At 46.2% G+C, this 16,239-nt stretch overlaps 1 protein-coding gene across 1 annotated transcript; it reads right to left on the reverse strand.

Annotated features, from left to right (window-relative positions):
- Positions 1-4,543: 4,543 nt before the first annotated feature.
- LOC136766951 (zona pellucida sperm-binding protein 4-like) lies at positions 4,544-6,541 on the reverse strand. Its single transcript, XM_066720930.1, has 9 exons — positions 6,325-6,541; positions 6,059-6,246; positions 5,866-5,963; positions 5,656-5,786; positions 5,375-5,564; positions 5,141-5,288; positions 4,974-5,052; positions 4,756-4,875; positions 4,544-4,665 (listed from the first exon to the last, which is right to left on the reverse strand). The coding sequence occupies exons 1-9, from the start codon at positions 6,539-6,541 to the stop codon at positions 4,544-4,546; spliced, it is 1,293 nt and encodes a 430-aa protein (XP_066577027.1).
- Between the last annotated feature and the right edge of the window lie 9,698 nt (positions 6,542-16,239).

Below are 16,239 nucleotides of genomic sequence, written 5' to 3' on the forward strand. Positions count from 1 at the left end.
GTCCTGTTTCAATCATTTTGCGGCTTTTTTGTACGTTTGTTTGTGTCAGATAAGTGTCAATAAGTGTCAGAAATAACGACTTGCTATAAAAACCCTGCATTTAATGTATTAGTTAAAGTAGCACTATGTTTAAAGTTATGGCAATAACGGTAAAATTCTCCTAGATGGATATTTAGGGGACGTCACACTACTGTGTTATTGTATATGTGTATATAGGCAAACCAATCAGCATTCGGCAGCGCAACACTCATTATAATATGCAGCCTATTGTTGTGTTCAGCAACTGCATACAGTATGTGTTAAATAGTGGATGCGTTCACGATACACGCAATCGTCACATATTGTGAAAATGAATTGCTTTGCCGGTCAGATCTGCGCCCACGACGGACGCGCCCGTGTATTATTATTCGCTTGTAACAGAGGTAGACTGTCAAATGTGTTTGGACTACTGCAGTTACTTCATTGCCGTCATATGTATGTAATTGGTATTGTAGGCGTTATGCTGCCATTTCTTGTGCACTAATCATGTAAAAAGTACACATGTTTTATTAATACAAAACGATCCGAGCTCACTTGATTATTGCAATATGAACACAAGTGATCTGAGACCTGAGAAAACACGACAGTGAACCACGAAAACGACCCCGAGTTAGTTTCCAAACGAGCTGATTTCGTTTGAAACGAACCCAGTGTGAGGGGGCAACACGTTTGCCTGTATTGAGATATTGTATGTTGCATGATGTAATGGTATTTAACATATGCCATATGTGTGACAATAGTTCTTGTTCAAAGGTGGCATGACCTCCTGCTGTTGCGGTCACAAAAATGCGCCCCTATTCTGATTCACACAGACTTTGAAAGCAACAAAATGCCACCAAATCCGGCAATCTTTTCAGTGAGAATGGGGTTTTTGACACGTTGAATATTGCGGCAGGAAATACACACGTTTTGTTAAAGGGGGCATGCAACCCGTTTTGACCACATAATCATCAGAATGTGTAAATAGGTCATTTCAGTGTTTTAGTTTACTAGTTGGAAGCCAGCATTTGTCAACACAATATTTCAATACCATGAATTCATTGGCACTGCTGAGCTTCAATGGAAATGAATACTGTACCTTCTCTCCGTGACATATAACTTGCGTGTTTATCCCACTGCGGTCTCTCTCTTCAGCCTACGGATTTACACCTCCATTACCGTGACTATGTGTAATACATTAGACTACAGGCACTAGATATTAAGCTCTAGGTATTACAAGGAGTTCAGTACATCAACAGCCCTTGGGTGGCGATGACCCTGACGGTGTCTGTGTTTGCTGATAGCCCTCAGCTGCTGATCATAAAATGCAAGAGATGACAGAATTATAATGAAAATGACTTATAACCTATAGGCTATACAAGAGCTCAAGTGTGGTATCTTGAGACCCAATCGCAGTAACTGCAATAATATTCAATAACTTCAGAAAGACCGAGCCAGTAGAAGAGAAAATACGGGTTAAATTCAATAATGGGCAGAACAAATTGGAACAATTAATATGGCAGTTAGATTAGGGTCCGATACCACCGTCTCAAGTATTTCACATACAAGGCAGTTTAAGTGCAGGGTTATACAGCAGGTATCAATAAAATTAATCGCATATTGTAGCTCATGGACTCCACTGAAAAGTATAATACAACGCAGTGCCAAAATGAAACAACTGTCGTATTTTAAGGTGTTTTAAAGCAATATGAAGAATTGCACGGCGGTAAGGTTATTCGACTGCCCCCATGAATGAAAAGAGCCTCAAATCCTCAAATGACAGCTAACGTTTTCAAGACTACTTTAAATACCAACTGTGAACGGTTTCAGAGCCTGCTTCTACATGTGACTGCGAAGAATGAATTGTGAGAAACCATACCACATACACGCACACACCCCTTGAACTTTAACACGGAATTTGTTCAAGGGCAATGAGACCTTGTTGAAATTCACCAAAGCACAGTGTGCTGTAAGCGATGTGGTTTTGAGTTCATTGAAAGGAGACCAGTTGTGAATGGTTTCACAGTCCGTTTACCTCGGCCATGTGGCTGCCGGCTTGTAGAGTGCCACTCAGCGAGCTCGTAGTAGCGTCGTTTAGTGATTCTAGAGCAACGGGGTATCAGTGAGCAAGTGTATCTGTGAACACAAGCGACAGAAAGGACAGTCGCTGCCTCCCCCTTCTGGGGGTACTTGGGCACTACAGCAGATCATGGCATTACAGCGCCAAGGGCACCTCCTTGGCTACAGGAACATTATTGGCATTTCTTCTTTGGATCTGGGCAACATGCTGATCAATACAGAGCAAGCAAGAGACCACGTTTACTCCACGTCAGGACTATACTCTCAGCAACCCCTCACAAATGAAAGGGAAGTTTGATGGGGAGGGGAGACATGGAGGGGTCACTTGTTGCCACCACCAGGGCCGTAGCTAGAGGATTCGGGGCCCCCACCGCCCTCCACCCATATCATATACTGTATACTGTAACCTAATATGGGTTTATTGCAAAATAACAAAACAGATAACATACATGAATGCAAATAAAGGTCTTTACTGAACATCGGCAAAAGCAAAATACACAAATATAACATTAAATATAAAAACAAATACATAGCAAACACTAAAACAAATTTCAATCAGCAATGCACATTTAAATAACAACGAAAATTATACGAATCATTAGTATATGTATATCGGTTTGATTGATCTTTAACCTTTGATGACCTTTCACGTCCCTTCACGTAGGATGAACCAAAATCCCATTGTCAGACCTTTCTGTTGGCAAAGTCACTTATGATGTCTTTGTAGTCCAGCTGTCTGTTTAGCTGGCTTTCAATTGAAAGTCAGGCAAGGTTATAAAACCTCTCTTGAGTTTGGTTAGACCTGAGATTTCTTGACAAGCTTCAACTTGCTGAAAGCCCTTTCTGCACCAGAAACAGAGACAGGCAGAGTGCAGAAGATGCCCACTGCAACACACACTTCTCCAAAAATGCTGTGGAGCTGCATCCTGTAGATTGAATTCAGCAGGTCGAGAGGAGACTGGCAGTCTGCAAATATGACATTATACACAGACTTAAGATGCCTCACTTCATTCTCAAAGCCTGCTGTAAGATCCTGTGTATATTTGCTCACTAATGAGTGGCAAGCTGGGTGAATCTGACCTTCTTCTAAGTCTTTTAAATTTAAGTAAACCTTAATTTTAAAAGTTAAATGTTTATATAAATACTACATCCAAAGAATGCCATTAAGCCATAACTTACGAAACACTGTTTAAAGTCCTCATGCAATTATTCAAGACAAACTAATTAAAAACTAACAAAAGCCAAGAAATTATTAAATAATAATTACAAAACCAATTTTAAAAATGGACCAGCAATAGGCCTATAATAGTTATTCCCATCAGTCTGTTATAAATCATAAATCAAAAAGTAAACATTCAGAAATTAACAAGAATGCAGTCAAATGTTAAAAAAAATACCACTAAAATTACTCAGTGTTCATTTTTAATGAAGATAATATGGTACTGCATAATACATTAATTAAAGCGAATACATCCATCCAAGAGCAGTGTGTTGTATTCGTGTTTTCTTGACTGTATTAAAATACATCAAAAGCCGGCAGGTCGGTAATGCTTGTGACATGCGTCGTGACTCGTGTCCATTTTCCCTGTGTTATACAAACCAACTCTATTCACAACAGCGTAAAAAAGACGGGGATTTCAACCACATTATCATTCTGTTGGTGGCGGTGTGCGCCGGTAAGGAAAATTATGTGACAATACTGACCGGTAGTTTTCCTATGCCCACGAAAGTAAATCTGGCAGAGAAATGACAATACACTAACCGGTCTTAAAGAACGTCTTGATAGACTGGGATACAGCAATTCTCCTGGCCCTTCTCTCCCCTTCTTTTCATGGCGTTACTAGTACCCTGATTTAGGTTTTCCTTTCCCAGACATTTTCAGTCAGTGTCCTGCTCATCCACTAACTTCACCGCTAACCTCAGCAGCTCTGATTGGATCAGTTCACGAGCTGGGGTGGGACTTACAATTCATTGGGTCCCCCTGCTGTTTGTCACTGCATAATTAATAACAACGTCGGATCGGCCAAACCATTTCTCGGGAGGGCAGAGGAGCAGATACTTGGAAAGCTTGTCACCAAATTGCATGTTTGTGTGGTTTTCATTCAATTCTCAGGCATACAACTAATATAAAATAGAATTATTCACAGAACAGGTGTATATAGATACATATATATATAGGCTAACTGCTGGATGTTGTGGGGCCCCCTATAATTGTCATCACCTTTCACCACACTAGCAAAGGCCCTGGCCACCACTGTGAAACGTACAGTAGGGCCAGGAGTACTACACACCTGTTGGAGTGCCTTACTAGAGGGAAGAGCACCCACTGAACCAAGGGCCTGGACTCAGGCTGTGGAGCACACGGCTGAAGGATCTTTGCAAGGCAATAAGAAACTGATCGAGTCACATATTTCACAGTCCAGTTTTATTCAAAAGCCTGATCCAGCTACAGTTGGGTTTCCCGCCTGTGGGGCTTGGATCTCCACACAGCCACCAGCAGTACAGCACAGAGCACAAGCACCGTGAAGGCAGCCACAGTCAGCACAGCATAGCCGAAGGCCTGGGACACTGTGGAGACAGGAGAGGGACAGGCAGCTCACAAGGGCGCAGACACCAGAGGACGGAGCGCCAGCAGACAGTCAAAGCTCCCCTCCTCACCTTCACGGGGAGAAGCCCTCCTGTCCACAGCAGAGAGCTCAGAGGCAGTCAGGATCACTTCCCCACTGGACACCACTGCCGTCTCCCTGGAGGCCCTCTGCACCGGGGCAACAGCTCTCCCTGAAGGGACAAGAGCAGCATTACAGAAGCAGGCCCTCCACTGGCAGAGCCTTAGGGAAAGATGCCATTCCAGCTCACACTGGAACCGAGCCACTCACTCATTCTCTGGCTGCATGGAGCGACACAGCTGTCAGTAGCACTGGGTTGGCACACTGCTGCACTACAGTGGATGAACACCTGGGGAAGCAGGAGATGCAGTACAATACAATGCCACCATTGGGAATACAGTCAAGACCATGGCACTCCTTGGCCAATAGACCCTTACCTTCTCCTTCAGAGGGAGCTGGGAGCCAGCATCCACAAAAGTGAACATCTGCACGATGAAGCGCTTGTAGTGCGTTGGGTATGGCAGCCCTGAGGAGCCAGCCACGGGAACCAAGGTGGTCTGGTACTGGTCGTCTCTGTACGGACACCTGGAAAGAGCACCACAATTGGGTTCAGAGGTCTACCTAAACCAGCAACACGAGCCGGCCGGAAAGAGATACAGGGCTCCAGTTACCCAGCAACCAGCAGGCTCCACTGGGGCTGGCCGAGTGGGCTGGGGGTGGAAGTTGCCCAGCAGTCTTCCAGCGTCAGGACAATGTTGGGGTCGGTCCTATTCAGGATGCGAACCTCAACATACACAGGATCCCGCAGGACCTTGGTCACGGGGTAGTCCCCATCACCGTAGTAGGAGGCATACACAGCTTCTACAGGAGGAACGACAGGGAGCTTTAAGAAGCCAGCATGCATTGGAAACCAGTTCATAGCATGGCCACGTACAAGGGCTCGTCACAGTACCCGTTGCAATCCTGAGCTCCACACTGAGAGGTCCCGGGGCCACGACTGAAGGAGGAGGCGGGGCTGCAGTGTACACTACAGCCTCCACGGGAACAAGCTCACTGCCCGAATACTTGCACAGGAAGGTCAGCCTGGAAGGAGAAGCAGGCAGCCATTGGACCTAGTCGGGTACTGGCACAAGGAGACGGGCACTGGGGAGCCCCAACTTACTCATAGTAGCTGTCCCTGGTGATGGAGCCATCAGGCCCGTTCTGCACATCGCGTTTAGAGGACATCGTGTTCTCGTACACCACATCGCCACCCTCACTCTGGAAGAGGGAGGCAGACCCTCACGTTATGCAGCCGAGACAATGACCACAAGGCGCTGCAATGCTCAGGGCAAAGCTGGGAAACACTTCCTCACCTTCAGCGTGCTTCCACAGGCACTGACTGGGAACTGGAACAAGGCAAAGCCAGCAGTGGTGCCAACAGGGCTGCAGGGGGCGCTCTGACCCCCTAGCAGGCTGACCGTGTCAAGGCTCAGCGGAGGCGTGGTCACATTCCTGGGTACTACAACCACAAACTGACCATCCGTGGTGCATTGCACAGTCACTGGAGGGAGAGGGGAGAAGATTAGCAAAGCAACGCGCTCAGGAGCCCTTTGTACGATATGTTGCCCTGAACACTCACCCTCATTGCTGTAATAACAGGGCTGTCTTCCCCTCTGATCAAAGCAGCAGTTACTCGCTTCACAGTCGGCTCTACTGATAGCAGGGGCACCACACGCCATTTTCTCGTTGTCACTAACCAAGCAGTTCTGACCCTGGGCTACAGAAACATCCGCCGCAGCCGCCATCAGCAAACAGACAAGACTCCAGACCCGCACGCTCATCCCAGACCTCTCCATTGTGCAACTCGGCAACGAACTACCGAGAAGCGGCGCTCCGCTCCTTAAATAATCCGGCGCCCTGATTGGCTGAGGGCTGGCCCTGGCGCAGCAGGGTGCACGAGGGTTTCAGCCACCCCAGCGGGCCAATCGGGCTCTTTGGTGGAGCTCTCGCTTTGCTGCCACACAATCACGGTCAGATGCCACATCACTGTCTGTCGGCAACCCCGCCGCGCCCCGCTGCGCTCACTTCACTGCCCTGGCTCTCAACGCACAGCTCCCCTACCTACTGAGCACTCATCTCCAAGACTTCCACAGCTTTTTAGAGACAGTTCCGACTCATGTGAAGCTGAATGAGCACAACTATACCTTTATCATTTGTTTTTTGGTCCTAAATAGTAATAGAAACATTGAATACGACCATTCGAAGATTCGGTCTGCATGCGACACTCGTACCAGTAGCAGTGAAGATTAAGTGCATGACATTGTAACGGGTTTTCTTCAGAGACAGTGTTGGCTTTTCCAAAGAACGGAAGTGCAAAACCACATGGATTATCTGTTGATTCACACATTTCTATTGTAATTGAGATTCGGGTTATACTTTAAACGGACAGTGTGCAAAATCACGTCCTCCTTGTAACGAGACACGATTTGATGCCCTGATTGCAACGAACCAATTACTTCCAGCATCACCGAGTGCACACTGAAAATGTATGGCAAGCCGCTGTGACATTTAGTCCATAATTTCTGATATCAAAAATACAATTGTTGGTATCAAGAATGATCTGCTACTTGTGATATCAACATTTGTATTTTTCACATCAGCAACTGTATTGTTGATTTCATTAACTGTATTTTTGATATCAAAAACGCATACTATTTAGCATCCGTAACATGCGTACTAACTGACGTGAAACTTAACCCTTTACACTCCGCCCCAATATTTTCATATCGTCCGCGAGCCAAGTAGTAAATTGTAGGTTTATCAAAACTACAAAATGTACTAGAGACTATAGAGAAACTAGAAACCGGGAGCTTTCAAACGATGTCTTTCTCGCCTATGTAGGGTCTTCATAGCATGGGCTACAGGCTTGCGAAATCAGCCATTTGTCCTAGTGTACAGAGTGTTTGTTTTTAGTCTGTCAGCCGATTAGACCTTAAAATACGAAAGGCCACAACTTTCACTTGATCGAAGATAAATGCATAAGGCACAACGTAGCAAGGAGAAACACAAACCGGAAAAATGCCAGTCGAGAATGGCTGCCGCTGAGATTGTTCAACAGTGAACAGGGCAATGTCAGACATTAACAACGAGAGGAATGGCCGTTCTGAGTGCTCGCAATTATGAACGTCTACTCAGTGAATGCTCGCTCACCTGTTGCTGTCGTGACTGGGATGGTATACGAGTACATTACAAACTACATGACCCTCAGAGAAAGCCTGTACGGGGTTTTCTTCCTCGAGAAATGCGGCTATTGCGCGCAGTGCTCTTACCGCTCCTCGGTTCACTCGTGCAGCTCGGAGGAGCGCCTGGCGTATGCGGCTCGCACCCCGAAATATTCACTAGTTTGTGTCAAAATACATTGATTCGACTATTTTAAACGACACTGGCTCCGAAGTCTGTACCAAAATGACAATGTCAGTTTCATCTTCATTACGTCCTTTTGTTTCCAGGAGTTTCAAAGGATTTGCGGTGTTTCGGCAGAGAAATAAGGCACGAACAGTTCTGGGATCAGAACATTATGACCCCACATACACCTAAATCAAAGGTACACAATCCTAGCTCGGATTGCCGCTCTGTGACAAATGTATACACTTCAAATCAAGCAGCAGATTAGACGGAACAGACCCAACACTCTATAATGGCATCAAACCATCCTCTAGGTATACACAGACAGACCCAGGCATTGTTCATTGCACAATGATGCACAGGTTTCTCCCATACAAGGACGTTAGCTTAACAGAAAGTTAGTCCCTCATAGGCTGAGTCACATTTGCTCGGATTGAATACCTAAGCGTGCAACCATGCTTTTTGACCAAGAATTCGTCATACACACATCTGATCTAACCGTGTAGCTTAGGGTCACATGTGATGGTTTGTAACCCTGGCATCTGGGGTCATAACGATCCCCGTCCTCCTCCTGCATGTTCTAAAATACAGTTTCCTGCCACCACATGTGACTAGGGTGCAATGTTCCCAAACACTGAACCTTCTCCCGAAGCAGTCGTGTCTCACCCTCCAGAGCCCAATTCTCTGCACAAGAGCTGCAGAGATGCTGGAAAGCAGCAACACTCAAACGGAGCGCTAAAGGACAGCTTTACATGATCTGTAGCATCCATTGATTGAGATCATGCAGAACTTGGAGAGCAAAGAGGAAAGACACGGGTCATGGTCTGTTCTCAGCTTTATTGATCAGTCACACCACAGTCAAGCCGTGGGTGGGCTTGCTCTCCTGTACAGCACAGTCCCCAGCACAGCAATGCACAACACAGCCACAGCAGCCACCACACCAGCCAGGAGCACAACCTCAGCAGAGATGCCTGCAAAGAAAGCACAGGTCAGTCACTTTAGGTCAAACCCAGACTACAGCAAGGGACCACAACCTCTGGCTCCAATTCAAGAGGCACATTCCCCACGCAAAGGCCCCAGTACCTGCTGCTTTGCCGTCCTCTGCAGTCAGGGGAGACCTCTGGGCATTCGTCTCCACTGGAGGGACGGCATCCTGCGGCTTCTCCAGCACACGCACAGACACCATGGCATCACCTTCCCATTCTGGAAGGTGGAGAGGCTTAGATCCAGCCAGACTCTATAGCCCAGCACCACACTCACAACCAGGCAAAGCATCCTTACCCTCCTTGAAAGCCAAGTCCCTGCCAAACCTCCCAATAAGCCTAGATCCAGACAGAGGGTTACAGCTGGAGTCACAGCAGCTACAGACCTGATCACTCCCATCCACCGAGCTCCAGCTACAACAGGGATACAGCGGTCAGTACAGATACCGGGAAGGGAACACCAAGGGCCTAGAGCACCCTCCCACCCCCACCCCACTACCTGTTGCCCACAGGCTGGCAGGCCTTGTCCAGGTTGTCCACAGCCTGGGAAGCAGCAGTCACCTTCAGGTGGCAGGTCAAGTAGATCTGAGCAGAACAGACATTGGCATGGTTAGTGCACCTTGGGAGAGCTGCTTCAATGCCAAAGCAGCCACACGGTTGAGAAAGCAGAGCCCAAACAAGCCAAAGATACAAAAGCACAGAGGCACAGTGGCTGGGAGACGTACGGAGCTGTTGGCTTCATTGTGGAACCTGAAGGCATCAAGCACCAGCTGCAGCTTCGTGACATCCTGAGGTCTTGGCATGAAGTGAGAACTGGAGCCCGTCACCTTGGCATCAATCAGGCAACTGGGCACAGGAGGAAATCCATTATAATGGCCCCGCTCAGAGTCGAGAGCCAACACCTGCAAGCACACTGGCCATGCTTGACTATGGGATCTCACTCACCCATAGTTCCCAATGAAAGTATAACTGGGAGAAGAGGTCGGGTCAGAGGTCAAGGTGGCCACACAGCTGTCCACAAACAGCCGCAGGGGCACGTGGCTGGCCTGGTTGACGGAGGCTTGGATGTTCAGGACGTCCCCCAGGAAGTACACGTTGGAGGGTCTCGGGGAGCTCCAGTCATCTGCCGAGACAGGGAGCAGCATGAGGCCTCTGCAGAGCAGAGCAGCACTCCGGTAAACGGGAGGCTTAGAGCTGCATTAGGTTGGCCTCTACCAGTCATGAGCTGCAGGGAGAAGTCCAGGAGATCCTCCGCAGACTTGGTGGAGGTGTAGGGGACCCAGGTTGGCTGCAGGGCATCGCTGCTCACATTGTGGAGCCTAGGGAGCAGACAGCAATTACACACCGATCCTACAGCAGCTAGGCTGAAGCAGTACTGCGGCAGAGTCCTCACCGGAGGTAGACGCACTCGATGTGGACAACAGCAGGGTCGGTTCTCACGATGCCAGTGTTGGCAATCGGGGACGGGTTGTAGTTTAGGGAGAAGCTGTACACCAGCTCGTCCTCGGTCATCTACAAGTGAAAGGCGCAACGCTTAAGCTCGGGATGGTTTTACCCATTCACCGTGCGAGTCTGCAGCCTTATTCCCCTCCCCTACTTACCGACAGGGCGCTGCCACAACCCTGCAGCTCCGACTGGAAGACCAGGACCGTGTCGTTCTGCCCGCTGAGCGCACAGCCTCCCAACTGGATATCCGCAGCCTGGATCAGTCTGCCGGTACCGAACAGGTCTCTCTCCACCGACACCTGGATCGCGCTCTCCCCACACTGCGCCCACACGACGGGGGAGACTTGCTGCTTGAACAGAGAAGAGTCCACTCGCACAACGGCCTTGGCTCTGGCGACAGGCTTGGCTCTGGCAGCAGGCTTGGCTCTCGCCCACTTAGAAACTCTCCCGGCGTCGCAGAGCCCAGCGACCACACACAGCACTAGCAGCCCACACCACGAAACCCTCGCACGCAGCATTGCGGCCACAATACAAGGCTAGCTCACAGATCCGCGATGCTTACCCAGCCCACACCGCCTCCTTTTATACACTGACATGATCCCGCTCAGCGCGTCTCTCTGAGGAGACAGCGCGACATTTTCACGTGGAATTCGCTTCACGCTGAGCGCCCGAGTTCCGGCTGAGAGAGCGGCTTGATCAAAGGAGGCGACAAGTGGCGCAGCGCCAGCAGCGGCGCGGATCCAGCGTGTCCAGTGTGTTGGGTCCTGCACAGCTGCAGCCAGCAGGGACCACGGAACCGATTTTGCGGCTGTGTGAGCGTGGTTTTGTGCTGTGCCGATTTCATTATTTAGGCTACACTCACTTCAATGCTGGTGGAAAAACTTGAATGTGACACTGGGAGCTCTCGGTTCTTATTCAGAAAGAAGAGGAACGTGGAGTTTTGACTGTACCCGTTAAGATAACACGCGCATTTATGCATTGATGCATGTACTTATTGTTAACGGTAACATCAGTAATCTGACAACAACTGGATATTGGGCTAGATTCCTCTCATCCAGGGTGTTAGAAAAGATTGTTCTCTCATTGTTTTCTAAATGGAGTAGAATGCAAATTAAAGTTAACGTGTATACACCCGAGTGTACAATTGAATAGAAAGATGCTGTGTGTGAGCCAGTCCTGTTTCAATCATTTTGCGGCTTTTTTGTACGTTTGTTTGTGTCAGATCAGTGTCAATAAGTGTCAGAAATAACGACTTGCTATAAAAACCCTGCATTTAATGTATTAGTTAAAGTAGCACTATGTTTAAAGTTATGGCAATAACGGTAAAATTCTCCTAGATGGATATTTAGGGGACGTCACACTACTGTGTTATTGTATATGTGTATATAGGCAAACCAATCAGCATTCGGCAGCGCAACACTCATTATAATATGCAGCCTATTGTTGTGTTCAGCAACTGCATACAGTATGTGTTAAATAGTGGATGCGTTCACGATACACGCAATCGTCACATATTGTGAAAATGAATTGCTTTGCCGGTCAGATCTGCGCCCACGACGGACGCGCCCGTGTATTATTATTCGCTTGTAACAGAGGTAGACTGTCAAATGTGTTAGGACTACTGCAGTTACTTCATTGCCGTCATATGTATGTAATTGGTATTGTAGGCGTTATGCTGCCATTTCTTGTGCACTAATCATGTAAAAAGTACACATGTTTTATTAATACAAAACGATCCGAGCTCACTTGATTATTGCAATATGAACACAAGTGATCTGAGACCTGAGAAAACACGACAGTGAACCACGACAACGACCCCGAGTTAGTTTCCAAACGAGCTGATTTCGTTTGAAACGAACCCAGTGTGAGGGGGCAACACGTTTGCCTGTATTGAGATATTGTATGTTGCATGATGTAATGGTATTTAACATATGCCATATGTGTGACAATAGTTCTTGTTCAAAGGTGGCATGACCTCCTGCTGTTGCGGTCACAAAAATGCGCCCCTATTCTGATTCACACAGACTTTGAAAGCAACAAAATGCCACCAAATCCGGCAATCTTTTCAGTGAGAATGGGGTTTTTGACACGTTGAATATTGCGGCAGGAAATACACACGTTTTGTTAAAGGGGGCATGCAACCCGTTTTGACCACATAATCATCAGAATGTGTAAATAGGTCATTTCAGTGTTTTAGTTTACTAGTTGGAAGCCAGCATTTGTCAACACAATATTTCAATACCATGAATTCATTGGCACTGCTGAGCTTCAATGGAAATGAATACTGTACCTTCTCTCCGTGACATATAACTTGCGTGTTTATCCCACTGCGGTCTCTCTCTTCAGCCTACGGATTTACACCTCCATTACCGTGACTATGTGTAATACATTAGACTACAGGCACTAGATATTAAGCTCTAGGTATTACAAGGAGTTCAGTACATCAACAGCCCTTGGGTGGCGATGACCCTGACGGTGTCTGTGTGTGCTGATAGCCCTCAGCTGCTGATCATAAAATGCAAGAGATGACAGAATTATAATGAAAATGACTTATAACCTATAGGCTATACAAGAGCTCAAGTGTGGTAACTTGAGACCCAATCGCAGTAACTGCAATAATATTCAATAACTTCAGAAAGACCGAGCCAGTAGAAGAGAAAATACGGGTTAAATTCAATAATGGGCAGAACAAATTGGAACAATTAATGGCAGTTAGATTAGGGTCCGATACCACCGTCTCAAGTATTGCAGATACAAGGCAGTTTAAGTGCAGGGTTATACAGCAGGTATCAATAAAATTAATCGCATATTGTAGCTCATGGACTCCACTGAAAAGTATAATACAACGCAGTGCCAAAATGAAACAACTGTCGTATTTTAAGGTGTTTTAAAGCAATATGAAGAATTGCACGGCGGTAAGGTTATTCGACTGCCCCCATGAATGAAAAGAGCCTCAAATCCTCAAATGACAGCTAACGTTTTCAAGACTACTTTAAATACCAATTGTGAACGGTTTCAGAGCCTGCTTCTACATGTGACTGCGAAGAATGAATTGTGAGAAACCATACCACATACATGCACACACCCCTTGAACTTTAACACGGAATTTGTTCAAGGGCAATGAGACCTTGTTGAAATTCACCAAAGCACAGTGTGCTGTAAGAGATGTGGTTTTGAGTTCATTGAAAGGAGACCAGTTGTGAATGGTTTCACAGTCCGTTTACCTCGGCCATGTGGCTGCCGGCTTGTAGAGTGCCACTCAGCGAGCTCGTAGTAGCGTCGTTTAGTGATTCTAGAGCAACGGGGTATCAGTGAGCAAGTGTATCTGTGAACACAAGCGACAGAAAGGACAGTCGCTGCCTCCCCCTTCTGGGGGTACTTGGGCACTACAGCAGATCATGGCATTACAGCGCCAAGGGCACCTCCTTGGCTACAGGAACATTATTGACATTTCTTCTTTGGATCTGGGCAACATGCTGATCAATACAGAGCAAGCAAGAGACCACGTTTACTCCACGTCAGGACTATACTCTCAGCAACCCCTCACAAATGAAAGGGAAGTTTGATGGGGAGGGGAGACATGGAGGGGTCACTTGTTGCCACCACCAGGGCCGTAGCAAGAGGATTCGGGGCCCCCACCGCCCTCCACCCATATCATATACTGTATACTGTAACCTAATATGGGTTTATTGCAAAATAACAAAACAGATAACATACATGAATGCAAATAAAGGTCTTTACTGAACATCGGCAAAAGCAAAATACACAAATATAACATTAAATATAAAAACAAATACATAGCAAACACTAAAACAAATTTCAATCAGCAATGCACATTTAAATAACAACGAAAATTATACGAATCATTAGTATATGTATATCGGTTTGATTGATCTTTAACCTTTGATGACCTTTCACGTCCCTTCACGTAGGATGAACCAAAATCCCATTGTCAGACCTTTCTGTTGGCAAAGTCACTTATGATGTCTTTGTAGTCCAGCTGTCTGTTTAGCTGGCTTTCAATTGAAAGTCAGGCAAGGTTATAAAACCTCTCTTGAGTTTGGTTAGACCTGAGATTTCTTGACAAGCTTCAACTTGCTGAAAGCCCTTTCTGCACCAGAAACAGAGACAGGCAGAGTGCAGAAGATGCCCACTGCAACACACACTTCTCCAAAAATGCTGTGGAGCTGCATCCTGTAGATTGAATTCAGCAGGTCGAGAGGAGACTGGCAGTCTGCAAATATGACATTATACACAGACTTAAGATGCCTCACTTCATTCTCAAAGCCTGCTGTAAGATCCTGTGTATATTTGCTCACTAATGAGTGGCAAGCTGGGTGAATCTGACCTTCTTCTAAGTCTTTTAAATTTAAGTAAACCTTAATTTTAAAAGTTAAATGTTTATATAAATACTACATCCAAAGAATGCCATTAAGCCATAACTTATGAAACACTGTTTAAAGTCCTCATACCATTATTCAATACAAACTAATTAAAAACTAACAAAAGCCAAGAAATTATTAAATAATAATTACAAAACCAATTTTAAAAATGGACCAGCAATAGGCCTATAATAGTTATTCCCATCAGTCTGTTATAAATCATAAATCAAAAAGTAAACATTCAGAAATTAACAAGAATGCAGTCAAATGTTAAAAAAAATACCACTAAAATTACTCAGTGTTCATTTTTAATGAAGATAATATGGTACTGCATAATATATTAATTAAAGCGAATACATCCATCCAAGAGCAGTGTGTTGTATTCGTGTTTTCGTGACTGTATTAAAATACATCAAAAGCCGGCAGGTCGGTAATGCTTGTGACATGCGTCGTGACTCGTGTCCATTTTCCCTGTGTTATACAAACCAACTCTATTCACAACAGCGTAAAAAAGACGGGGATTTCAACCACATTATCATTCTGTTGGTGGCGGTGTGCGCCGGTAAGGAAAATTATGTGACAATACTGACCGGTAGTTTTCCTATGCCCACGAAAGTAAATCTGGCAGAGAAATGACAATACACTAACCGGTCTTAAAGAACGTCTTGATAGACTGGGATACAGCAATTCTCCTGGCCTCTCTCTCCCCTTCTTTTCATGGCGTTACTAGTACCCTGATTTAGGTTTTCCTTTCCCAGACATTTTCAGTCAGTCAGTGTCCTGCTCATCCACTAACTTCACCGCTAACCTCAGCAGCTCTGATTGGATCAGTTCACGAGCTGGGGTGGGACTTACAATTCATTGGGTCCCCCTGCTGTTTGTCACTGCATAATTAATAACAACGTCGGATCGGCCAAACCATTTTTCGGGAGGGCAGAGGAGCAGATACTTGGAAAGCTTGTCACCAAATTGCATGTTTGTGTGGTTTTCATTCAATTCTCAGGCATACAACTAATATAAAATAGAATTATTCACAGAACAGGTGTATATAGATACATATATATATAGAGGCTAACTGCTGGATGTTGTGGGGCCCCCTATAATTGTCATCACCTTTCACCACACTAGCAAAGGCCCTGGCCACCACTGTGAAACGTACAGTAGGGCCAGGAGTACTACACACCTGTTGGAGTGCCTTACTAGAGGGAAGAGCACCCACTGAACCAAGGGCCTGGACTCAGGCTGTGGAGCACACGGCTGAAGGATCTTTGCAAGGCAATAAGAAACTGATCGAGTCACATATTTCACAGTCCAGTTTTATTCAAAAGCCTGATCCAG

The sequence above is a fragment of the Amia ocellicauda genome, chromosome 13 (assembly GCF_036373705.1).
Source record: "Amia ocellicauda isolate fAmiCal2 chromosome 13, fAmiCal2.hap1, whole genome shotgun sequence".
NCBI classification, from domain to species: domain Eukaryota; kingdom Metazoa; phylum Chordata; class Actinopteri; order Amiiformes; family Amiidae; genus Amia; species Amia ocellicauda.